Source organism: Temnothorax longispinosus, chromosome 7, assembly GCF_030848805.1.
Source record: "Temnothorax longispinosus isolate EJ_2023e chromosome 7, Tlon_JGU_v1, whole genome shotgun sequence".
NCBI classification, from domain to species: Eukaryota; Metazoa; Arthropoda; class Insecta; order Hymenoptera; family Formicidae; genus Temnothorax; species Temnothorax longispinosus.
The window spans coordinates 4,500,994-4,527,272 of NC_092364.1; the positions used below are offsets into that span (position 1 = coordinate 4,500,994).

Sequence of the window (26,279 nt, forward strand, 5' to 3'; positions counted from 1 at the left end):
GTGTAATATCTATCTCATTAATATCTTAATGGACTTTTTATAGAGATTTTATGGTAATACAGTTTGATATTATCCTTCTGAACCATTTCGATGAAAATCATACATGTCGTAATACTAAAATTAAAATTGCTCAATGAAAAGCTACTTAGAACGTACGTCTTCCTCAATCTGTCGTCTCGATCGTCAATAATTACTTCCAATTACATTTAAATTCTCATTATCCGAGAAAGTCACTCAATTCTTTATAATTCCCTACGGGCAGAAAAATCGGCGTAAACGGTAAATGATAAACGAGACCGATTGAAATCGTAGATATGGTTTGACATAATTTTGTGTATTATCAAGATAAATTACGTAAACAACGAAATGTCGTATAGTCGGTCAAAGCTTGGACGGCGCGAATATGCCAAATAATTGAGGGAGAAAATCATGAAAAACTCGAGACTCGTCGAAATAATGATAGAGCGTTATTGCCTTGCGCGCCTCGTCGCACACGAGCGGAGGCATCGATTAGTTGACATACGCGCTCGTCGAAGTATACATTCCCATGATCGTGCACACATTCGCGCAGGCAGGGTGATTTTTATGCTGCCGTTGTATTCGTTTTACTTTTTTTTCGATAAAAACGCTAGATTTCTTGCTTCAACATGCTTTTTTATCCTTATTGTTGCAAAAGTAAATTGTAAATAAAAGTGTAAGATAAAATGTTATTAACTTCTTGAAGACAAAAGCTTAGAATTCTGTCTCAATGGCAACGAAAAAGAATTTATCACCGCAAAAGCTGTAGCGACATCTTTGGGCTTTGTTGAAACAGGTGCAGACCAGAACGAGGCCTCGCATAATCGGCGACAGCTCGTCCCGAATCTCACGTAACAAAGCCGCCCTGAGGAACAAACTGCTGAAGAACGCCAAGTCGATTCAGCGGAATCGCTGTCGAAGCGACAACATCGCCGCGGTGATCGAGAGCGTCGTGAGGAAGTGTCACGAGACCGAGAAGAAATCCGACGGCGATGGCGAGAAAAGCACCGAAATCGAGAACGAGGGTAAGAAGGATGCCAAAGAGGTGAACGAAGGTTCGTCGAAGGCGACCAGCAAAACTTCGGATCAGAGTGATAGAACTGCTCGACCGAGACCCGTTGGACGACCTAAAGTTCTCGGTAAGAGGAGGAACGTGAAGAACCCGCAACTTCAAAGCAAAAGCGGTAACAAGTTGGCAAAAGCGATGAGTAAGTTCGCGAAGTTCAGGAATGGCACTGCATCCGAGACGAAGGGCGAAGGCGAGGAGACATCCTCCCCAAAGAGTACACCAAAGAATGCAAGGACGACGCCGAGAGCGATTGACAAAGACGAGGGTGGTCTCGACAGCAAGAAAATGTCGACGACTCCTGGAGTAAGGAGCAAAAATAAATCGACGCAAGGCATACTGAAGAGAAGGCGTTTCGTGGATCCGGTGGCTTCCTTGAATGCCTCTCTTAAGGCAAAATCGCAGTTACGAACGCAGGACGGTAAGTTTGCCCGCAATCCGAACAAGGGTTTGTCAGCGAAATCGGAAACAAAAACGGACGACGAGAAACACAAGGCGGACTCGATTGAAATCAAGCCTAAGCTGAAAGCGACGCAGAAGTTGAAGAAAACCGAGGTCCAGCTGCCACGAAGAGTCACTCGGCTATCGTCGGATAGTGACAAGATGCCGACTTTGGAACCAGTCGTGCAGATCGTTTCCTCCAACGAGGAATATGTCGATAAGTCGGCGAACGATCTGCCTATCTTGTCGCCAGTGACGTCGTCGGGATCTCTTCAGGATCAAAAGACATCCCGAAAGTACGTTTTGAAGGAGAAAGAGGGTAATGTCGAGGCTAATACCGATCTCGAGGCTGTTTCTGAAAAAAGCAAAAAAGTGCAAAAATCAACGAGAGGAAGAAAGCCAAAGGAGAAAACGAAAAACATAGCAAAGCAAAAGAAGATTAATATAGTTGAAGAAAACAAAGTTTCCAAAAATAACTCAGCGGTGTTAAAAGATGATAAAATAAAAGGTAGAAAGAGTTTATCGGTTAGTGCTAATAGCAGCGAAAATAGCAAAGAAGAAACGTCAAAGAGAGAGACAATCGCCAAAAAAGATTCTAGATTGAGGAAGGAAGAAGTAACGAAGGAAACTCGGAGCAACTCGAAAACCAGAATGGATAAAGATTCCGTGAAATTGTCGGATATTCCATTCGAGGTGAAGAAACTGCTGGGTTCGGCTAGCAAGGAGGATCTTTTGAGTACACTGGAACTCGCGTCTAACGACTCGAAACGCAGCCTGAGGCAATCGACACCAAGATCGAAAATACTTCAAGTGAACGACAGGAGTCCGCGGGAACTCGATGACGAATCGGATGGATTGAAGGGCACGAGCAAGAAGGAGAAGACTGAAGCGTTTAGAAAATCGTCCAGGAAAAAGAGCGACGATAAGATGGCAAAAACGAATCTAGAAAAAGATTCGTCTAACGCGAATGCTAATGCGGCGCAAAACGAAAGAAGTCAACAGGGTAAAAGAGACAGAACAGCAAAAACGAAGGAGATTGCGGTTGACAATCCCGATGTGGAAGGTAAAACTGATGGCAGACAAACGAGAGGATCATTGAGCGATGCCAAAAGTGAGCCTACTTTGGAAGTCGCAAGCGATAGCTCCCGGAAAGGCAGTGGCTTGCTGGGGAAACGTCGCAGCCGTAGATCGATCGACGAAGATAAAGAGACTAACACGCGCACGTCCGAAGAACAGAACAGCAACGAAAATGTTATGTCGATCGAAAAGGAAGCCGAGAAGGAGCTTGATAAGGTCTGTAAGAAGGATAATGAAGACGAAAGTGATAAAAATTCCGATGATCGCTTAGACTCGACGGTAGTGAATATCAATTTGAGTCACTTGCAGTCGGAGACGAGCAACCTGTCCATCGACAGCGGTAAAGAAAACTCGTTGGAAACTCCCGTGAACGTTCACACCAAGGTGAAAGTAGGAAGACCTAAAAAGACGTGGGGCGCGCGCCGCGAGAAGTCGTCGAGGAAGAGATCCTTGAACAACGTCATCGGTATTCTGACGGAAGGCATGAATATTCCCATAGAAGCGCAGCAGAACGTACAGGTGCTCACGGTTCAGACCAGTCTGGATAATCCGGACAGGGTAGCGCGAAACGGAAGCGCGCAACAACCAAGCGGTGGCGAGGTGACCGCGGTGGACTCAGCATTCAGCGAGCTGTCGATCCTCGCCAAGAGCGAAGAAGAATCCACGGAGAACGAAGCCGTTACGGCGACGAGCACGACCGACACTTCTCACGCAGACGATGAGAAGAATGCTTGTCCTGATGAGACGCAGGTCGAGAATGTCTTCGTCGACGTATCGTCGAAAGTCACAACTGTTAAAGCGTGTTCGCCAGCCAACGATATCATCCTTGATCTGTCCAGAAGAAAACCCAAGGGCAAGGGCTCTTTCTTAGAGAAAATTGTGTCGAAAATAGCCAAGCAGAAGGACGCTCTGCTAGAAGGTGAGGTAGGTTCTTTGCTTGACACTGCGGCCGATGAGTTGACCAGCATTCTCGATGAGGTCGGATCACCTACCTTGGCTGATAACGCGGAGAATGCAAATTCTGATGAGGCAAGCCATGTCTCGAAAAACAACAAAGATAACAGTGCGACAATTACACCCACTGATAAGGAACTATCGGCAATCGATTCTGAAATCCAAGCGTTGGAAAACGACAAAACCAATGTCGAGAGTACGATTTCCAAACATTCAACAGATTCTTTAGATGCTTCAGACAATCTCGAGGAAAACTTGGCGACAAAGACTGAAACGCAAAGCGAGAATCAAACTAAAGTAAGTGATGTTTCAGATGTTGAGATGAAGAGCGACGATGATGTGGACAGAAAGATGAATGATGCAATGCCTTCTGTTGAGGAATCACATGTTGAATCTTACGGGAATAAATTGATAACGAATAAAGAAGCAGTTATTTCAATAGAAATTCCAAATAAAAGTCCTACCGATACTTCAATTTCGCATCCGTTAATTACGCAAAAAGAAAACTTAGAAAAACTCGAAAGAAAGGGAAGAGTTACGAAATCCAGGAGAAAATCCAGGAAAAGATCATTGGAGAACGCAAGCTCTAAGAAACGTAAAAAGAGACCATTAGAAATCGTCGAAGATTGCGCTGAAGAAGATGTGCAGAAGGAACTCCGGCTGAGCGACATCATCACGTCTAAAGACACGTCCAATGTTGGAAATGAATTTTCAAAAGAAGATAGCAGCATTGTGGAGACTTCAAACGCAGATACCGAAATTGAGAGGTCGATGTCGCTTCAATGCAGCGAATACGAAATCATCAAGGATGATTTGAAATCATCGAGTTTAGAGAAGGACCTCACAAAAGCTAATGATGAATCGAGTTTAGAAAAATTCACCGATCTTCCAGAAGTAACTTGTGAAAATGCGAAATTAACGGTAAATCTTGAAGAATCCCTTGACAAAATAATTTCCAACAAAAATGCTGTTGTAAACGATGTTCGATCGACAGAACTGGTTGAGAAAAGCGCTGATTTTTCGATATTATCTTCAGAGAAAACCGTTGAATGTGGAAAATCTGCGAATAAGACACAGAAAAAGGATCAAACTGATACGAAGGAGCCTTCGTCTAAACGTACATCAAAGAGAAAATCGCAACCTGCCTTAACTTCTTCGATAGATGAGGCGACAGATACTCTCCAAACTTCCGTAAAACTGACTGACGAGACAGAAAATGTATTATTTTCATCGTCTATTGTGATAGAACAATCTTCGGAATCAACTGATGTACAACCGACAAAAATTGGGACCACTAGCGAAGACTTGGACGTTCCTTTAGAAAAATTATTGTATTCAATGGAAATGTCTGGAAAACATAAAGAGACACAAAATACAAACGATTCAGGTCTTGTCAATTCGACGCCTTTAAAAACAACGAAAAAACGTGGCGCGAAGAAAAAGTCATTGGCCGATGAGCATCTAGAACTATCGGAAGACAAGCCTGTCGAAGTTGCTTCGAAACGCAATGACGAATCCAGCATCGCAGATTCTAACAAGCAATTATCGGCTAGTTTGGAGAACTTCAAAATACCGGAAGTAAAGGATCTGCTGCAGAGCGGGAAGAAACGAGGACCGAAGAAGAAATCGCAGCCCGAGGATGGTCGCTTTAACGGCGGAAGCATTCCCGAAGAATTTCGGGCGAGCGAGGAACTTGCGGAGAACAGCGAGATGTCCAACTTGGTCGAAGAGAAAGTCGAAGAACAAGAAGAAACGGAGAAACGTGTAGAAGAATCGAGCACGAAGAGGCTCGAAAGATCGAGTTCTTCAGGTTCGATCGGGCTTACTCCACCTTCAACCAAGACGAGATCTATGTTCAAGAAAAAGACACAGCTGTCGAGCGAGGACCTTGCTGATTCCAGCACTCGAAGTCAGGGTGCCGAAAGCACGGACGACCTGTCCGAGAGCTCGTGTGTCAGCGAGTCCAGCTACTTCAGGAAGAAGCGATTCGCGAAGAAGAAGAAAAAAGAGGAGACGGTAGCTGACGATAACGCGCGAGACGATGTTTCTCTCACAGATTCGATAACGTTGAAGAGCGATAAGCAAAACGCGAAAAGGAAGACGAGCAAAACCAGATCGTTGCTCGACGAGCATCTTGATCTCTCCGACGCGGACGACATCGACATTCCGATGGACATCCAAGCTTCATTAGAAAATACGGAAGCGTTGGAGAACATCGAACGAGAGTTCGAACTCGCTGAAAAATCTTCGGATCTGCAAAACGAAGGCGCAGACAAGCCAACGGATGATATGGAGGACAAAGATTCGTGCGCTACCTTGGAACGACCGGCATCGAATAATGATTCTCCGGATAATCCAGTCACTCCGAAGAAACGTGCGGCTGGCAACTTCGTGGTCGTGCACACAAAGACCGGCGAGATCCTGATCGTGGAGAAGCGGAAGAAGCTAACGAAGGAGGCGGCGAGATTTTTCTGCGACGTGTGCGCCACCAGCTTCACCCGCAAGAGCTCCCTGAAGAAACATACGTTGTCGCAGTCGCATCTATCGCAATTGACAAAATCCACCAAGGAGAAAATCGAGCCTGTTGACAGCAGTACATCGGAGAATGCTGAAGAATACGATGACGAATGGAAGAGTAACGATCAAGAGAACGATCAACAGACGGAGAGCGTTCCAGAAGACGCTCGGTCTCATGAAATCGTCCGAAAGTCTTTGGAACCAGACGAGAGTTACATTCCTTACGTAGCTAGCGCGGAATCGACGAAGCCTCTGGTGGATCTTGGAAACACAAGACAGATGTTGGAAGATAAACTGCTGGACGAAGAGATTTGCAAGATCACCGAGAATATGAGTCATGACGAGTATGTTCTGACCGATCATGTGACACCGGATGAACCGATGTTGTCGTCGACGCCGATCAAGCCCGTCAAAAAGCAGCAGGAGGAATCGGTACGAGGCAAGAACGCTGACAAGAAGCGGAACAAGTCGAAGAAGAGGAATCTAGCGGAGGAACATTTGATCTTGGACTCCCCCGAATTGGAAAAATCTAAAATCGACTCGGATAAGCTTTCAAAACCAACTAACGACGTCGTACGAATTTCCTCGCCATCTTGCGACCGTACTTTGACAAAAGAAACAATGGAAACAGTGGAAAAGGTTGAAAATGTTTCTAATAAATGTGTAAATATTGATGAAATAAAGAATCAGTCGGAATTAATTGTTAAATCTTCGAATGAAGAAACAAGTTCAAAATCAGCATGTGATATCGATGCAAAAGCTGAACAACGAACAGAATCCAGGACCACGAGGAGAACGCTGAGAAAGCTCTCCAAAGTGGATAATGAGGGAAAAGAAGAGACTTCAGCTTCAACCGAGACGAATCGTTTCAGCCTAAGACCTAGAAGAAGTAGAAACATCCAGCATTACGAGGAATCTGACGTCGAAGCTGATGTATATTTTATGGACACCTCTATGGAGATTAATAGTGACGAAATAGAAAGTAATCATGACGCGCAAAAGGGACAAGACGAAGTGGAAGAGGAAACAAACAAGAATGTATTACGGGAGAAGACGCGCGTTGACACCGAAGATAAGAATCCGCAGGATGCGGAAGTCTCAAAATCAAAGACAGACACGACGAACGATACTAAGAAAAGGAAACGTGGCAGACCGAGGCTTAAGAATCGAATTGTTCCGAATTCCGGTATCGCTTCAGCTCACACAAAACCCGAAGTTAATGAAAATGATGTTGTTGCTACGGACAATCTTGACGAATCAAAAATCGAGGATCAAAAATTAGATTCGCATACCAAAGAGCGTCTTGACGAGGCCGACAAGACGCCACATATTGATGCAAGTGCCCGGCCTTCTAAACGGAGCAGGGGCAGGCCTAGGAAGAATCCTATACCAAACAACTCTTCAGTACAAGCAGATAATTCGAGTGCTTCCGAATCGACGAAATCAAATCACGATGAAGTGAAAGAAGAGACAGACGCGACTGAATCGCGTTCCAAAACGATTATCGAAGAAATTGCATCGATCGGTTCTTTGATACCGAACGCGGAGTCTTCGCCCGCCGTTCAAGAACACGCTCCGGAATCGAGTTTATCGGAAACGAAGAAAGATTTATTAAATGCTGAAGAGGCTCGAAGCACCGAGCCGAGCGTTTCCGAAGATCAAATGGCGCAGAGAATAGAATCTACGGATATTGAAGCAGACGATACCGTACTCGTAGAGAATTGCAAGAATACGCTTACCTTCGACATTCCATCAGAAAAAGTCGAAATATCGATGCCATCAGAAATAAATACGTCTGTTGATGATGCAAAATGTGTGCTAGAAGACAAACATAATGACGATACGAGCGTGAATATTTTAATGAATCTAACGACCGAGTCTTCAGCCGAGCTGTCTCCGCAAATTACCGAACAGGTACCGATCGACGATTTGAGATCGGTTGAATCAAAAGCAACCGACGACGATGAGAGCTTCAAGGTTCAGAAACTAGCAGACATCTCGGAAGAGAAACTAACAAAATTAGAAGAAGAATTCCCCGAAGAAGTTCCCGAAGCAAAGCTTTCAGGATCGGAAAATAGCGAGGACGAAGCTTTAGTCACTGACGATAAATCTCTTCCCGTCGCAAGCTCCCACGAATCTCAGAAAGTAATAGATAAATTAGAGAATGATAGCATTTGCGACGAAAAGACGTCTCGACTAGAATCATCTAACAAGAAATTATCCAGAAAGTCGACGAGTAAGGAACGAGAAATCGATCGCAAAAGACCGAAAACGTCCAAGGGCAGAAGGAAAAAAGTCAAAATCGCTGAACTGTCGAGCGACAGCGAGAACGATGATGACGGGATCGAATCCGTTGCTTCGAGCAAGAGCAAGATCGTGAAGAGCGTGTTCGGCCGAGTGTTCGGCGGCGAGAAAGCGGACAAGGTGAAGGAAGTGCTGAACGACTGGGTGTCACGGTCAGAAGACGACTCGGACATGTCCAGGAGTGCTTCCGAAGCGAGATCCTACCTGCGCGGACCGACAAAGTTCCCCGAGAACAGGCACAAAAAGGAGAAGAGGTGTCACCCTGGCTCCGAAACGAAGAAGGACACCGATCGATCACCCAGAAAGAAAGGAAACGACAAGTTCGGTAGTGAGGCTCACGGGAAGGCGAAGAATCGGAAGAAACGAGAGAAGGATGTCGAATCGATATCCGAGGATCGCATCGAGTCGCCCATCAATCCGGCCAAGCGGAGACACAGAGAGAGCAAGATCAGGGCGGACGAGAAGATCCTGAGAACCTTCGATGACGAGTCGCCGACTGTTTCGGAAGACGACAAGATTAAGGGAACGAACGATCAGATTAACAATGAATTGAACGATAAGGACAAGGAAACGAGGAGACACCATGAAAAGGAAACGACTAAGGAACGGACGAAGGATAAGAATTTGACCTCCGAAAACTGGGAGAGTCTTCGAGTCGATCACGACGCTCACGGAAAGTCGAAGAATAGTTCCAGCCATCGTAAAAAGCAGGACGAGCGTTCTTCCTCGCCATCGCAGTCCAATGTGTTCAAGCACAGACGGAGGGAGAGCAAGACCAGAGCCGGCGAGAGGATCTGGAGAGCATTCGACCACGAGACTTCATCGTACCTTTCCGACTATCAGGATCTCGACGAGACGCGCCGGATTTCTAACGAGCAGGAGAGTGAGTTTTACGAACCTAAAAACTTGAATCGTTCGGACAATTTGAAGAGCGTTAAACAAAAGGATGAGGACGCTTGGAAAAACGCCAGTTTGACGGATCGGGAACAGAGCGGGGTGCACAGTGGACGCGGGAGGCTCAAGAAGGACTCGAACAATTGCAGAAGACAGGATTCTAACGTGATTAAAATAAGTAAGACGAAAACGAACAGGAAGGTTCTAAGAGACTCCGATAACGATCTGTCAATTCCTTCGAGAGATCAGGAAACGAAGGACGAAACGCAAAACGATCAAACGACACGATCTACAAATGAATCGAGAAATCGTTCGAAAACTTCGATCAAGGATAATGCTTATGAGTCCTTCTATGGCGACTCGGTTGTTTCGAAACACACGAATAAAGATCAAAATAATTTGCTAGCACATTCAGATCGGTCAACCAGGAAGAACAAAAAAGGGATCGTCAACGAAGATTGGAAACGGTCAGCGAGAAACCTAGAATTCAATCAGGAGGATGATCAGCCGACCGAGAAGGAAATTGGACGAAAAGACGAAGAGTCTGCGATATCGTCGCACAGTTGCAGCAGTTTAGCGGCCGAAGGATCAATAATAAAGAATCAATTGACCGATTTCGATGGAAATTCTCAGACGAATCGAAAGTCCGATGACAACGACGAGGAGGAGGAAGAGAGCGACAACGATCTCGGGCGACAAAGAATGTCGCCGTTCTACGCTCGCGAGACTCCCGATAGCTCGATAGAGAACAGCTCCAACGAGGAAGAGGAGGAGGAGGAGGAGGAAGAGGAAGACGGCGAAGAGGAGGAAGAGGAGGAGGAACGTATAACGCACGAGGATAATTCCAGGAAGACGAACCCTAACGAATTTTCCGGAGAGAAGATCATCATTAGATCGCCGTCGTCGGGTCACAGATCGGATGTGGTGACGATCGCGCCCACAGACGCGATCGAGGACAACGCGTTGGATGTGCCGCGGGAGATCGAGTCGACGATGGAGCCGCGGCAAGGCAAGATCCTCAACTTCGACGAGGAGCTCTTCGTGGAGTGTTGCTCGAGATTGAAGGCCACCAGCGAGAACGAGCTGAGAGGTGCGAAGAAGATTAAGCTGGACCACACGGAGTCATATCATAAACGGGACGATCAACCGCAGGGATTCAGGGTCAACAGAGACCGATGGAGGGACGTGGAGAGCCAAAACAGTCTCGGTAGTCTTCTGGAGTCAGTGAATCAAGTGAGTATTATACGTTGGAAATTTTTACGCTTGAATAAATTATCGATATAATTGATGAATTATTAATTATATTTTAATGAGCCAATTATCCCGTATATACAAAACAAATGTGTTATTATCCGTTTGATCTGAGCTATTTAGTGATATGATAATTAAATAAATATAAATCTTTCAGCGATTGATCAACGGTAAATCACGAAATCGTTTAAAATTTGACTATATATTTATTTAATAGATTAAATAAATTTTTTGCTATCAAATTGTGATTTGATTAATTGGCGAAAGGATTAACTTCAGGTTTCGGATAAATAGAGTTATAAGTTTTAAATATGCTTTGCTATAAAGTTAATTAAAAAGATCAATGTATTTGATACATATAAATCATTTGATCAAAAATTACATTAATCTTTTTTAAAATTAAACAGAATTATAATGAAAAGTACATAATGTGAGGTATATATATCGCTTGGAAATTCTAGTTGCTCGGCGAGGAGATGTGCAACAGCCACGATAGAAGCTATCGAACGCGTGGCAGCGAACGATCGAGCAGATCGGCCAGTCCGGATGCATCGCGAGTTGACAATCTTGGTTATGAGGACAGTTTGGACGTAGCATTCGAACACAATAACAAACTGCGAGATAAGATCCAGCAGCGCATGAGGGAGAGCGAGAATCTGATAGCCAGCACATTCGGCCAGAAAATCAACGACAACGATCATCCTGACGACGACAAGCGAGACAGTGTTGGAAACTCGTACTCGTCGAGTATTCACGAACACGAACAGCTATCAACGTCGGTCGTGTCGAATAGAGAGCAGGAGACCTCGCCGGGACACAAGAACAAGGTGAACTCGACTCTAGGCGGTCTACATAAGGCGCTATCCAACTTGTTGCACAGCAACGGCAAGCATGATCATAAGTGAGTATCTCGATACTTAAATTTATGCATCAAATCTGCACTATAAATATTTTCGTTGTGTGATCGTATAGTGAATAGTTTCAAGAAAACAAATTAATATTCTATCAGCGTAAGAAGTACGTTATAATAATGAGCTTTCCAGTTGGGCGTGGATAAGTTTGATAAGTTTGATGAGATTCTGAACTCGGGGAAGACGAAGATTCTTTAAATTCATACTTCGTACTTCGTGAATAAACTCGCGAAATTTTCTTGACCAGCTGTCGTTTACAGACTTACAAATTACTGATACCAGAATCTTGTTTTTTTTTTCCGCTAAGTATAAACTTGACGATTTGTTCTCCTATATAATTCACAAGAGAGCTCAGCTTATTATCCTATTTTTATGATGCTATGTGTACGGACATGCCTAATATTTTAAATACGTTTCTTCAAAATCCCATTTTGATATGAAAGCGCGGAAAGACATTCAGAGATTAATAGAACGCATATGTGACGAAACGCCGAGCTAGGTGATTAAAAATATCTCGCTCTATTTTGCAGGACGGCTCGCGCGTATCAAAGCGTATTTTTCAGTTTCGCATCGGCTCAACACCTGTTGATTGCTCGTTTATCTGGCCGCGCGGCCATACGTTTTGTTTTCACCCGATTCTTCGATTACGCTAAACTAGATGTAGCGTATGATTGGCGCGTAGAGGACAGTCGGATTTTTCCTGGAAAAAAAATCCCCGTGACCCGACTGTTGCGTCGGGTGATTGTCTTCCCGCAGGGCTTGAATCGAGCTGTGTCGAGCGACGTTACGTAAAACGCATACAACCCGTAATACTCTGGCGAATGTTATTTGTTCCCTCTGCCAGTCTGCCTTCTTCATTCGGAATGCAATTATTCGAGCGTGTCGAGGCTCGATTTTCACTAAGGACGGTCGAGAAACCATCGTCGAACGATGCCCATTCGTTCGCGTTGCGTATTGATCCGCTTTCGTCACTCCACTCCGTACGCGATGGACGATCTCTCCCACAACAGCACCGACGTGTAGCGCCTTGATGATACATGGAACTTGATATGTGGCATGTAGGGAGCACTATCGTACCCCACGTTCATTATCCTGCTAATTTATTTACTAGCAAACACCGTTTTCCCAGGAATTTTTATTTGAAGAAAGAGAATATCTAAGTGCACCTTTCCTATAGCCTCCGGAAATGAAATAAAGGGATATTTCCACAATTATGTCAATTAATACAGATTCCATAATTTGTATCGACTCCGTTTAAAAAAAGAAACTTTTATTGGAGTTAAATGATTAAGGATTGATATTTATTATGTACTTCATGTGTCAGATTTATTTTTTATAATTTGTTATTGGTTACAACATTTTTCGTTTCGTGCAATCTATGAGAGTTCATTAAATAATTTTATATGATATATTATTATAACTGTGTGTGTGTGTGTACAATAACGATATAGAATGTTCTTGTTTGTTTGCTATACTCGACTTTATTCGCTGCGGTGATTGACCGAATAACAATGCGCGTTTATTATTAAATCTAATTACTCTATTAAACCCTTTACAAACATACACATTCTTCAATTTCATATTTTATTCACCGATATACCGTTGACTAAAAATACTGTTAAAAAATAATTTCTCGCTTGTTTCTTTCATTGTCGTTAATCCAATTAAAACTTGTATAACAAGCCATCAAGAATGCAGTAGCTTTTAATAGATGATCACAATCATCTCTACGCGACCATATTTTCTATGCAATTAACCACATGATCACGCGTGGGTTTAATAATGAATCGCGCTGTATCGTTTATCGATGTATGAACAATCTCATTTAATAAAGCTGTTATAAACCAATTTTATTCCGCAGCGGTTCCGCTCCGATGAAGCTGCTAGCGGAATTGGCCTGCGCCCGAGCTCCGACCTCCACGTCGCCGGTGGATACCGCGAACAGCGGCAGAAATCATCAGTCGGTGAAGATGGTCGCGGCGGCGGTCGCGGCGGCAGCTGCAGCTGCAGCAGCAGCGGCGGCGGTGGCGACCAAAGACACCCCGATTTCCCCAAAGAGGCTGGCGAAGGACTCGACGGTAACATCAAGGAATTCGCTAACGAAGAAGACGAGGAACCCGATCAAGGAGTTGTTCGAGCGCAAGAAGGAGATAAACGACAGAAAGGAGCAGGAACGCTCGAAGGCTGCGTTCGTTGAGTTGAACGTGCAGAAGCAACGCAAGTCGAAGAAGAACAGGAAACAGCAGCAGCCGGAGTTCCCGCTGATTCGTAGGAGCGAACACTATGGCGGTTTAGCAGAAAAGAAGAAACGTCGCGATTCTCTCGACCGGAAAGGGGAGTCGGAGAGGATAAAGGACGTGTACGAGTTCGACGAGGAGGAGAGTCAAATGGCGCCCACTCTGGGTAGCGTGTTGTCCTACAGGAGCCAAGTCGAGAAGAGTTTCGAGACCAACTGGTCGAGGATGAAGAATGTCGACGGGGACTTGGATGCCGTCTTAGAGAACGGCAAGACGAATTACGTCACGGACACGAAGTTGGACGCTATGATCAACCGTAAATTCCAGGAGCTGGAGAAGTTTGCGCCAAAGACGAAGGGCGCCCTGAAGTCATTCCAGAGCGAGGAACAACAGCAGCAGCGGGTCGCCGAGCCGATTACCGGACCAATGGACGAATTCGTGGAAAGAAAGCACCAACGCGTGAAACGGACCGTAGAGCAGGGCTCCAAGCAATCCGGCAAGATCAAGAAACGAGGTAAAGGCTCGAAGAAGCGAGCGAGAAACGCGTGGTACGAGAACGACAGCTCGGACGAGTTCAGGACGGCAGCTAAGACGGAAGACATCGGCGTTGGCATTTCGAAGAGTCAACGCTCGTGCTCGAAGGGCAAGCAGAACCTCTTCGCGGAGTTGTCGACGTCGTCCGAGAGCGAGTACGAGTGGGACGACGTCGATTACGCGATCGCGAACGAGCAACGTTCGTCAAAATCGAGAAAGGGTCCGAAGAAATTGTTCGGCGTCAACATCGACGAGGCAGACGATCGACGCGTGGTCAACGAATCCGAATTCGACAACGAGGATCAAATCGCAAGCGATTGGAATCAAGTGCAGGTACAGAAAGATGCTATGAAGAACGATCACGACGGCGTGAAATCAGAGTCGGAAATGTCGGATCATTCGTTGGTGATAGACGAGAGGAAGATGACCGACGAGGCGAGGAACAGCGATGACGATGCGGATAATCAATACGAGAGAACGTTTGAGCTGGACGATTTGTATAGAGAAGATAGCTCGGATGCGGAGACAGAGATCGAAGAGAACGAAAAGCCGACCGTCGAAGAAGTGAAGAACAGAGCTGAAACGCATGCATTGGATGCAACTTTGCAGACGAAACTTACTTCCACAAACGCGAAAGACGATTGTACGGAGAATGAACTGATTTCCTTGGAAGAAGCTTTAGATCTCCTCGATCGGCACGAGAATCTCGATCCGAAAACTGAGAGTGTACGTGCGAAAAACAATATCGTCAACGGTACTATGGACGACGCTTTTAACGATGGCGTTATTAATGAGGAGATGGAGAACAAACGTTTGAGTCCTATAGAGATGCGAGATGAAAAGGAAGAAGCAGACGACGATGTTCCGGCTTTGCCCGAGAAACTGTCCAGCAACGAGAAACCGCAAAAAGAATCCGATCACAATCTTCCTCTTCACGTGTTCCTCAGCAGAAAGGTGCAGGAATCGAAAAAACGAAAGCAACAACAGTTAGACAAACTGCGAGAGGAGCAAGAGCGGATACTCCTGGAATTTCAGCCGACCAGAAGACAAAGGAAGTGCGCGATAGGCAAGCAAGGTCTGCTGGCGGAAATAAGCAGCTCGGATGAGGAGTTGTACGTGAGAGATAGCAGCAGGAAAGGTAGCGATCACGACAAGTCGCGTAAGAAGAGGGAGTCGAAGGAGAAGAGGAAGGAGAGGTATCTCGAGAAGAAGCACGAACAGATGATTGCCAAGGAACAGAAAGCGATCGAAGAGGAAATTCTTCGAGAGGTCGGCAAGAGAAAAGAGAGTCTCGCACACAGCGCGGATGATACTGTCTCGAATACCGATGCCATGGAGACAGCCGTTTCCGAACAGATTCAAAGAAAGAAACATCAGACGAAGGAAAAGCATAAAAAAACTGGAGATGAACTTATTGACATGTGGTGCATGGGTCAGTCTTCACTCGACGACTCAGAGGACAATCACAAATCGGACCGCTCTAGCTCTACTACGGAGAGTAACACGGAGAACAACGGCCACCGGTCAACCTCACCAAAACGAAAGAGACCCTCGAAATCGCCCGCGAAGTCGAAGAAAGTTTCCAAATCCGAGAACGGAAAGATTCCGACGAAGGAAAAGCATAAAAAAACTGGAGATGAACTTATTGACATGTGGTGCATGGGTCAGTCTTCACTCGACGGCTCAGAGGACAATCACGGCAAATCGGACCGCTCTTTCTCTACTACGGAGAGTAACACGGAGAATAACGGCCACCCGTCAATCTCACCAAAACGAAAGAGACCCCCGAAATCGCCCGCGAAGTCGAAGAAAGTTTCCAAATCCGAGAACGGAAAGATTCCGACAAAGGAAAAGCATAAAAAAACTGGAGATGAACTTATTGACATGTGGTGCATGGGTCAGTCTTCACTCGACGGCTCAGAGGACAATCACAAATCAGACCGCGCTTTCTCTACTACGGAGAGTAACACGGAGAATAACGGCCACCCGTCAATCTCACCAAAACGAAAGAGACCCCCGAAATCGCCAGCGAAGTCGAAGAAAGTTTTCAAATCCGAGAACGAAAAGACCCCGACGAGTAAGAGGAGCAAGGAGCCAACCGCGGAGAAATCCAAGAAGACGTCCGCGGGCAACAAGGACACTAAGGAACGCAGGTCATCCAGCGGGAAGCGCGACTCGGACGACGAGGAGCTAAAGACTACCAAGTCGTGGAACAAGGTCGAGGAAGGCGTCGGGGTTGCGATCGGCCGCCGGAAACGCACCGCTGCCCTTCAGCTATACTATTGGTCCAGTTCGAGCGACGAGGAGGAGGCGCCGGAGCCGACCCCGGCGCCCGAGGAGGAGGAGGACGATCGGCAGGAGCAGCACGGATGGATAGTGGGCGACTCCCACAAGCGGATGATAACGATGCTGGCGATGGAGAAGCAGCTGAAGGAGAAGCGACGTAGGAGCGAGGACGAATTCGAGCCCGGCAAGGCGAAGAGCAAGAAGCATCGGAACAGCACCTCTTGATACGTGTTTCACGATTAAACCCGATCAAATCCGCGCGACGGGCGCGATAGACTACGTCATCCTCTCTATTATAGAATAAATATGTAAAACTGTGAAGACGAGAAAGTGGAGACCATCTCTACGTTTCTCTTTAATGAGAATTTACGTTCTGTATCTTCCATGATTATTCGTGGTGGATCTGTCTGGGTAAATAGAAGCAGTGTGTGGTGGAGACAAGTGCGATCTATGAAAAAGTATTTGTTGTGTTCGATCTTTGTTTCTTCGTTTTTTCATGTTTCTTAGCGAGTGTGTTGAGCGAGTGGAAGTGATTCAGGCGTGAAGGAGGAAAAAAAAAGAAGATATAAAATGTACATAGTTGCTTGGCGTTAGAGATTAGAGATTAGAAGAGTTATCCTCCCCCGTTTCGATTCTAAGAAAAATATGCATGTATAAATAAAAAAAATTCGAGCTCTTATAAATACCGGAAGATATAGACTGAACGTGAGAAGTAGCGGAAAGTGAGAAAGCACTCTTAGACAATACTAGGACATTTGTAACGTTTAGTTGTACGTAGGGGAGTCTCCCGCGAGAGAGAAAACGGGTGAGGTGAAGAAACGGGGGGAAACCAGTCACAGTCGCTTATTTAGGAAAAGGACAACGTAAAATCGGGTCCAATCGAGTTTAGCCACAGCTTCTACCAGCTTTTTTCGTGATTCGTAAAACGTATTTCTTCGTATTCTTGCATATTCTTACATGTTCGTACGTATTCTTACATATCGCAATGAATGAAGTAAAAAGAGAAAGAATTTCTCGGATAAAATGTTGTCTCGAGACAAAAGTACCATGTTCGGGGGGCTTAAGCGCTCGCTACGAACGAGCGGAATCTTTCTTGACCTTTTTCACGTTATTTTTACGAATTTTTCTAGATCTCAAGCTTGCGTGCGCGGCCGGCCGTGAAGCCACGTGGACACGCGGTCCACGGAGATACGGATATGCTTTATTAATGCATGAAACGCGAATATTAGTTTCTTTTCCTTTCATACTCGCCTCGTGCACATAGGACATAAGTATGTAGATTTTCATATATTATGAAAAAAAATGTTGTATATGTTATAAGCAAGTGACAGAAAAAAAACAAACGGTTATAGACTTTAAATGTAAATGTACTGCCATAATCATATATGTATATATATCATAATATATATATAAAATTGTATATGTATAATATGATATATAATGTTATATATATAATTATAATATATATTATATAAAATATATATAATTATATATATACATATATAATACGAAAGCCTATGCGAAATAGTAATTAATATTATTTCTGTAAAGATTAAAAAGAAGAAATCTTTAGCACAAAACTAGGCGACGACCCAATGTAAATAGAGCATATTTTCAATGCGTCTGGAAAAGTATGTTTTGTAATATAAGGATTGCAAAGAAAAATAAAATTATTCGACAATTCCGTCTTTTTATTTAAATAAGAAAGGAAAGATCTATTTAAATGTATAAGTTTCGATATATTTTTATTCGAAAGGAAAATTTGCATCGCGCTTTATAAATAATATAGTATTTCTCTATCAAAAATATATTATTTTATGATTTTATTATATCTGATTTTTCATAGAGATTAATTTTTTATTTATTTGCTTATTAAATCTTTCTCTTTAAATTACACAATTTTTCTACTCTAATTCAAATTTGGCACGTTCTTTTTTTTAAATGTCCAAGCAGTGTCGTCACACGCAGAAATGTCCCTTTAAATTTAAATGGCGCGGCAACACTGCCGTTTTATGGCTGTTTGAACGCTAGGGAATAACGCGACGGCCAATCGGGGCCTTCCGACTTTCCGGAAGTGACCGTCTACGGTCCAGGAATTTTTTCGCTGTATATTGGTATCACTCCGAGATTGGATAGGGACGAGAGACAAATCTTGCGGCAATCATGCCTCTCATGCCGTCCGCGGGCGACGTTTCCGAGCAAGTGGATGAATCGAGATGCATGTAATGCCCGGGATCGTCGGCTTCTCGAGGACGTTTTACACCTTTGATTTCCTGACTTACGTCACACGTACCTCGTTTCACGCATGAACGTGAAATTTCACAAATATCCGCCGCCTATCGTAAACGCCGTTATTCGCCAACGACGGGCGACGATTATACTCCGATAAAATGGAGCAAATCGTATGTGGAAAATTCGGGTGAGATAGACGTGATTATTATTGAAATTAAACGAACCGATGAAATGTTCTCTCATTAAATTCGTGCGTTACGCAAAATCATTCAATTTAATCGAATATAATTCATATTTCTTGCGACGGAGCAGCCGCTCGCTCCAATAGGTTAGCTCGTAATACCCCATCGTTAGAATTCACGTGTGAAAAGACACGTTTTTTAATCATCGTCATTCGTTTCAAGTTATATTTATACTTTATTGCCTTCTTTATTCTTCTCTCCTAAACTTCTCTTTCCTTTGAATCTTTTTAAGCCGCATAATTTTCGTTGCGCAGAATAATTTATGACTCCTTTTCCTTTTAATTGAGTCAACGTGTGTTTCTTTTCAGCCATGGCATTTTACTAGTCTCCAGAACCTCCAGGCACCCGATAACGATTGTCACCACGCGGAAGCTGATGTCCGGAAAATTTAATAGACACTGTAGACCACTGCTGGCGTCGCCGCAACTACGTTACTTCGCAAATCCGTATCGTGGATACGCGATGTTGATAACGAGGATATTAAGGGGAGCGTTAAAAATTCGATACATTCTCTTAGGAGGTGCGGTCGGTGGTGGCGTTACCTTGCAGAGGGTAAATGTTACACAAAATGATTCGATTGAGCTGTATGTAATTCATGTGTCTCTTGTAACGGAGTTTTGCATTTCCCAATTGGCACCATTTCTGCAGTTCTGTCCATTATACTTTATGAAATGTTAAAATGTAATTGTACTCGTTAAGTATTATAATTATTTTATCGCACAGAAATACGAACAGTGGAAGGAGGGATTGCCGGATCTGGGATGGCTAGAGAATCTGATGCCCAGTGAAAAGCGATGGCAAGATTTCCGCGAGTCGCTCATGACGATGAGGACCAATGTGGCCGACAAGATCGAGATCGGTAAGCGGGACGAATATATAATCGTTCAGATCTGCGAAAATGTGAGGCAAAATGAAACGCGTTAATGATTTGTGATTTGAAAAAACTGACCAAATGCAAACAGATCCACGTATAAAGGAGTTTGGGGTAGCTAAATATCAAGAGTATAGGAATCGGTTGTCTCAAAGATTGGATGACGCTATTAAGGCAGCAGAAAGTCAAAATAGCGACCAAGAGAATAGCTCGATACAGAGTGAGTCTATTGACGAATTTTTTTTTCTATTTATTGATACATATTTGTACATCACATAACTCCAAAGAACCTATAATTATTTACCAAATGTCCTATTTTATCCGTTCATTCCTTTGTTACATATTTCTCCATTTGCCTGACATTTTCTTACCTGCTAATAATCCTAATCATCACGAGATATGAATTGATACCATTATACCTAGTTTCTTTTTTCTATTTCCTTTTTTGATTTGTTCACATATAACATTTATCTAAATTTATTGCTTGTATGCAAAAATGAGCATGATAAAGCAATTTGTGTGTCAACATTGATATATATCATATATTTTTATCTATTATCTGTAAAATTTAATTGGAATATTTATGTATCAAAAGGAAATTTATTTATATTCTTGTAAAATGCGAATTTTACGTAAATTTAATGGTATGTAATTCATTACTGCAGAGCACTATGCATGTCGTTAATTTATCGTGGTCTGTTCTGTTCAGGTGCATTTGATACCATCTCAATGGTAGCAAAACAAACTTATTCAGGTGTGTAAAGACTTTGAAATTATTTCACCCATATTCTGTCCATTCAGCATTTTATAGACAAAGTGGTTTCTTTAAAATTGAAAATTAATTAATGTGGCAAATTTTTGCTGGCAAACAAGCTGTACTTACATATTAAATATAGAATCTCATGACGATGGACGCACATTTTAAATACTGAATGGGACAGAGCCATTATTCGCTGCTTTTATTATATTGCATTAGCTTGCGTACAAAGCAACATCATTTTTTCCTTTTTTTTTTTTAGTTTTATTTTGTCATACAAAAAATTGCTTATGCACGTAAAATAGTCTTATTAATTTATCACGTCAGTTGATACCAGCTTTCTTGCATTTGCAGAACAAATTAAAAATTGTTCGAATTAAAAATACGTACTGTCTTATTTTTAAGCAGAAACAAAAGAGCAGTTGTCCAAAAATGTGGTTGCCTTTGCGCGTCCATTGGCTAGTGATAATACTGAGGAGGAACGTAAGAAAGCTCGTACGTACATGTCATTCATTTACGATTTCTTCACGATCAAAAATTATTCGGCATTCCAACAATGTCTTCTTGTTTTTCCAATTGAAGAATCTTCGCAACAGAGGATGGACGCCATGCAGGACGAGCTGATGCAGATGCAACTAAAGTATCAACGCGAAATAGAGAGACTGGAAAGAGAGAACAAAGAATTGCGCAAGCAGATACTTCTACGAGGGAGCCAGAAATTTAACAACAAAAAGATCAAGGTAATTTGCACACATATTGTGTTAACATATGTAACTTGTTTCAATTGTATTCCACGCTCTTTTTGTCCTTTACAGAAGTCATTAATTGATATGTACAGCGATGTCTTGGACGAGCTTAATGATTACGATAGTGCCTATTCCACTGCTGATCATTTACCTAGAGTAGTAGTCGTTGGTGATCAAAGCTCTGGTAAAACATCCGTGCTTGAAATGATTGCTCAAGCAAGGATATTTCCGAGGTACTTGTTTTTTTATTTTGTTATTTTTATATATATTATTTGATTATAAAGAATATTGATACTGTTATTAATAATATTATTTACATTAATTTATTATATTCTTATTTAATATTAATAATATTATTATTATCATCTTGGTTGTACAGAGGTGGAGGTGAAATGATGACGAGAGCGCCAGTTAAAGTCACATTGAGCGAAGGTCCCTATCATGTAGCACAATTCAAAGATAGCTCCAGAGAATTCGACCTCACGAAAGAGTCGGAGTTGGCCGATCTCAGGCGGGAGGTAGAACTGCGTATGAAGAATAGCGTTAAGAATGGAAAAACAGTCAGCCCGGATGTCATTTCTATGACGGTGAAAGGACCGGGCCTTCAACGTATAGTTCTAGTCGATCTACCTGGTATTATTAGCGTATGTATATAATGCTTTTATATCATAAATTTTCAAAAAAATTTCACTTACAAAATTTTGTTTTTTGAGACAGACAGTAACCGTTGATATGGCGGAAGACACTCGCGAGGCAATCAGACAAATGAGCCAGCAGTACATGAGTAATCCTAACGCAATCATTCTTTGCATACAAGACGGCTCCGTCGACGCGGAAAGAAGCAACGTGACCGATCTCGTAGCTCAAATGGATCCGTCGGGCAAAAGAACGATCTTCGTCTTGACAAAAGTACGAAACGTTATTTTCTTTTTACTAAAAAAAAATTAATGGATGCAGATATATCACTGCAATTGTTGTTTTCTTACGACAGGTTGACATGGCGGAAGAGAATTTGACTAATCCCGAGAGGTTGCGCAAAATATTATCCGGTAAACTATTTCCGATGAAGGCGTTAGGCTACTTTGCCGTAGTCACTGGTCGTGGCAGACAGGACGACAGTATACAAACGATCAAGGATTACGAGGAGCAGTTCTTCAGAAATTCTAAACTCTTCAAGTAAGTCTAGACAAAAGTGTATTCGAGAGCGATGACATTAAATGCGATTGTTAATGAACTTCTGATTATTCAGAGATAGTCTAACAATGTCCGGTCAAGTGACTACCAAAAACTTGAGCTTGGCGGTAGCCGAATGCTTTTGGAAGATGGTCCGTGAAACGGTGGAACAACAAGCGGACGCGTTCAAAGCCACGAGATTTAATTTGGAGACGGAATGGAAGAACAATTTTCCGAGGTAAATAATTAAAAGAAGCTATTTTTATTTTGTCAACTTATCTTATTACGTATTTAGGTTGAGAGAGCTGGACAGAGACGAGCTTTTCGAAAGGGCGCGGGGCGAAATTTTGGACGAGATAGTCAATTTGTCCCAGGTATCGCCGAGACACTGGGAGGAAGTGCTGATGGCTCGAAATTGGGACAAAGTCAGTATGCACGTTTTCGAGAATATTTATCTGCCTGCTGCTCAAAGTGGAAATCCAAGTACAGTATATATTGATAGATGGGTTCTTTCTCCATTGAACAGACGGAAACTTTTCTCTAAAGGTAACGTTCTTCTGTTACAGATACGTTCAATACCACTGTCGACATTAAGCTCAGGCATTGGGCAGAACAACAACTGCCTGCGCGTAGCGTTGAAAGTGGATGGGAATGTTTGCAGCAGGAATTTCAGAATTTTATGTCACAAGCTCGACTTAGTTCGGATCACGACGATATTTTCGACAACCTCAAGAACGCCGTAGTAAACGAGGCAATGAGGCGTCATTCGTGGGAAGAGAAGGTGAATAAAATTTTTCGGTTTATTTCCATCTTTTTTATTCTCTCTCTTATAAAAAGTCATAATATTAGTAAATTAGGGATATCAAAAGGCATATTTCTTTTCTCAGGCATCCGAAATGCTACGCGTTATCCAACTTAACATCTTGGAAGATAGAAGCGTCAACGACAAACGTGAATGGGACCAGGCAGTACGTTTCCTAGAAACCTCGGTTAAGGAAAAATTGCAGAGTACAGAACAGATTCTGCGCGATATGCTGGGGCCTAGTCGCAAGGAACGGTGGATGTATTGGCAGAACCAAACTGAAGAACAGCAGAAACGTACGGCGGTCAAGAACGAGCTGGATAAAATCCTTTATGCCGACAAAGTACGCGCACACAGAGAGTTGCAGTTAAATAAAGTTTTATTGCATTTTTTGTATGATTACAGTATTCTTGATTACAGAAACACGCACCTACTCTAACGCACGACGAGCTCACAGCTGTTAGGAAGAACTTACAAAGAAACGGATTAGAGATCGATAACGAATTTATTCGAGATACATGGCATCCTGTATATAGGAGATTTTTCCTACAACAGAGTTTAGCGAGAGCGTACGATTGCAGAAAAGGATATTATCTGTACCATACCGGGCACGAAAACGAAGTACGTGAAAGGAATAAAAGAAATTTAAACAATGTATATTTACATGACCGCTCGAATCGGACATTTTTATAGACAGGATTTTTTCAGATGGAATGTAACGACGTAGTGCTCTTCTGGCGAATTCAGCAAATGCTGAAAGTCACCGCGAACGCGCTTAGGCAACAAATTATGAATAGAGAAGCTCGTAGATTGGACAAAGAGATCAAGGAGGTCCTTGAGGATTACAGTCAAGATAACGAGATTAAACAAACGCTACTCACAGGCAGACGAGTCACATTAGCAGAGGAACTCAGTATGTATTGCAGAGAAATATCTCTATATCACTAACTATTCGCATAATTTATAAAAGTCTCTGAAATTAATTTAGAAATATGTTTCTAATATAGTAAATAATTATGTTATTATTGTTAAATTATATAATTTAAATATAAAAGTAATAAATAAATATTTAATCAGTATTGAATATTTGAATATTTTATTTCTGCTAAATTGCGCCGCTAATTAGCATTTTTATTTTCAGAACGGGTCAGGCAGATTCAAGAGAAACTAGAGGAATTTATTCAAGCGCTAAATAAGGAAAAATGAGCGTATTAAACGGAATATCAAAGTTGAGCACCATATCGCACGTAAAGCGAACCTTTGACGCGATTCGCGATCGAATGGATGGTAGATGAGTATTTAGAGATCTCGTCTCGTAAAAAAGTGAACATACATGGCAGATTCCTCAGTTTTATTCGGGAAATCGATTGCCGATTGAAGTACTGAATTCACGAATCGTCGAGTATAGGTCTGTTTTTTATTGCTGCACTGCTGAACTAGTGCACTTAGCAGTAAGTTAGAGTGAAACAAAATGTACTTGTCCCACTCTAATAGCGTAATCGACTGGGCCGGGTTTCAGCGACCCGAGAGCGATTAATGACGTCACTTTAGCAAATCGACCAATGTTATTGCTCGATTTGCCGGAGTAACGTTAATAATCGTTCTCGGGTCGCTGAAACCCGGCCCAGTCGATTACGCTATAACTTATTGCACTAGTTCAGCAGTGCAGCAATAAAAAACAGACCAAATATTAGTGCGGACGCATAATAGCCCGCATAAGTGACTGCCCGTGGTCTTAGTAACTTTGTGTAACATATTATATAATAGAAGAAGTCGAAATCTCTCTGCGCTCTGATACGATTCAGATTTGTAAATACGCGATATGTAATCGACACATGGAAGAATCTTATCAATATGTACAAAGATTCTTAAAATATATTGAGTAATGACATCGCAATTGTTTCCTGAGCAACCATATTTATACAAAAACGCAGTAGTAGAATATTATCATGTTAGAATCATGTTACAAAATCATGTTATAAATTTATTGTATTATTACGCGATAAATAATAGTGATAAAATGTTATTGCGACATATTGCACAGAATGTAATTACAGAAAATATATAATACAGATGCTATTTGAATAAGTTAGCGATGCGTTTATGTGTCTGCTAATTTAAACGTTTAATAGCTTGATTTTAAAATTTTCTTTTTAGAATCCCAACAAATTAAAATATCTTTTTGTCTTATTATAATTTGTCTACGTCTAATTGGCATTCGAAAAACATTTATTTTCCAGAGAGGAATAATACATGGATACGATTTATAAGAATTTAATATTTCTGGCAATAACAAAAGTTTTTTTCAAAAATCCAGTAAGCATCTCGACCAATTGAAATAAAAATTAAGGCACCCCAGTGATTAGTAATTTAGTGAATGGTGTATATGTCATATAACTGTGCAAATAGATAGGTTCTTATACAAATCATGGTCCGTTTCTTTTGTGTTAAGTCGCGCATGCAAATCAGTAAATTACTAAAAATAATGAACAATGCATTTTTAGTAATTGTAACGCAGAAAATTTATAATAAATAAAGCTTTTTAAACTGCAATATTCAGAGTTTTAATCTTTTACCATTCCCTAACTATTTCTATCACATTTATTACAATAATTAGATTACATATATTTTGCTAATTATAAAAAGTTGAAGTAAACATAAACAGTATACATAAACAGTATTTATATAGATTCTTTACTTGTTTATACATATAAACACATGCGATTGTTAATTATTCATTTATATCATATATAAAAGTAATAAAAAGTTGGGAAGAAATAGTAATGCATATAATAATAAAAAATTGTAATGTATGTTTGTAAATGTATTTTTACATATATGTATCTATATTACACTGATATATATTTATAAACGTTTTTATAAATTGCTTTAGTGAAAATTAAATTAAAACGTCTATCTAATTTTGTACACTGAAAAAAATTTTTTTTTTTGCATTTTAGTAAATA

General features: G+C 42.1%; 2 protein-coding genes across 10 annotated transcripts in view; both read left to right on the forward strand.

The window, feature by feature from the left end:
- Window positions 1-18,171, forward strand: part of LOC139815546 (uncharacterized) — a 38,616-nt gene extending 20,445 nt beyond the window's left edge. Inside the window, exons 7-9 of the mRNA XM_071782523.1 lie at window positions 815-10,504; window positions 10,984-11,423; window positions 13,295-18,171. Of these exons, the coding sequence (XP_071638624.1) occupies window positions 815-10,504; window positions 10,984-11,423; window positions 13,295-16,715 (13,551 nt within the window). The 3' untranslated portion in view covers window positions 16,716-18,171. The remainder of the gene's footprint in view (window positions 1-814; window positions 10,505-10,983; window positions 11,424-13,294) is intronic.
- A 468-nt stretch (window positions 18,172-18,639) lies between these two features.
- Window positions 18,640-25,866, forward strand: Opa1 (Opa1 mitochondrial dynamin like GTPase). 9 transcript variants are annotated; one of them, XM_071783161.1, is made up of 18 exons: window positions 18,640-18,909; window positions 19,273-19,516; window positions 19,688-19,823; window positions 19,927-20,055; window positions 20,545-20,589; window positions 20,998-21,087; window positions 21,175-21,332; window positions 21,408-21,571; window positions 21,718-21,982; window positions 22,056-22,247; window positions 22,330-22,514; window positions 22,588-22,749; window positions 22,807-22,994; window positions 23,078-23,292; window positions 23,399-23,656; window positions 23,734-23,934; window positions 24,022-24,226; window positions 24,455-25,866. In XM_071783161.1, exons 1-18 carry the CDS (start codon window positions 18,881-18,883, stop codon window positions 24,517-24,519), a joined length of 2,931 nt encoding a protein of 976 aa, XP_071639262.1. In that variant the 5' UTR covers window positions 18,640-18,880; the 3' UTR covers window positions 24,520-25,866. The 9 variants fall into 9 exon arrangements, with proteins under 9 accessions (XP_071639262.1, XP_071639263.1, XP_071639266.1 ...); XM_071783162.1 differs by having other exon boundaries at window positions 21,001-21,087; XM_071783165.1 differs by lacking the exon at window positions 20,998-21,087.
- Window positions 25,867-26,279: the final 413 nt, after the last annotated feature.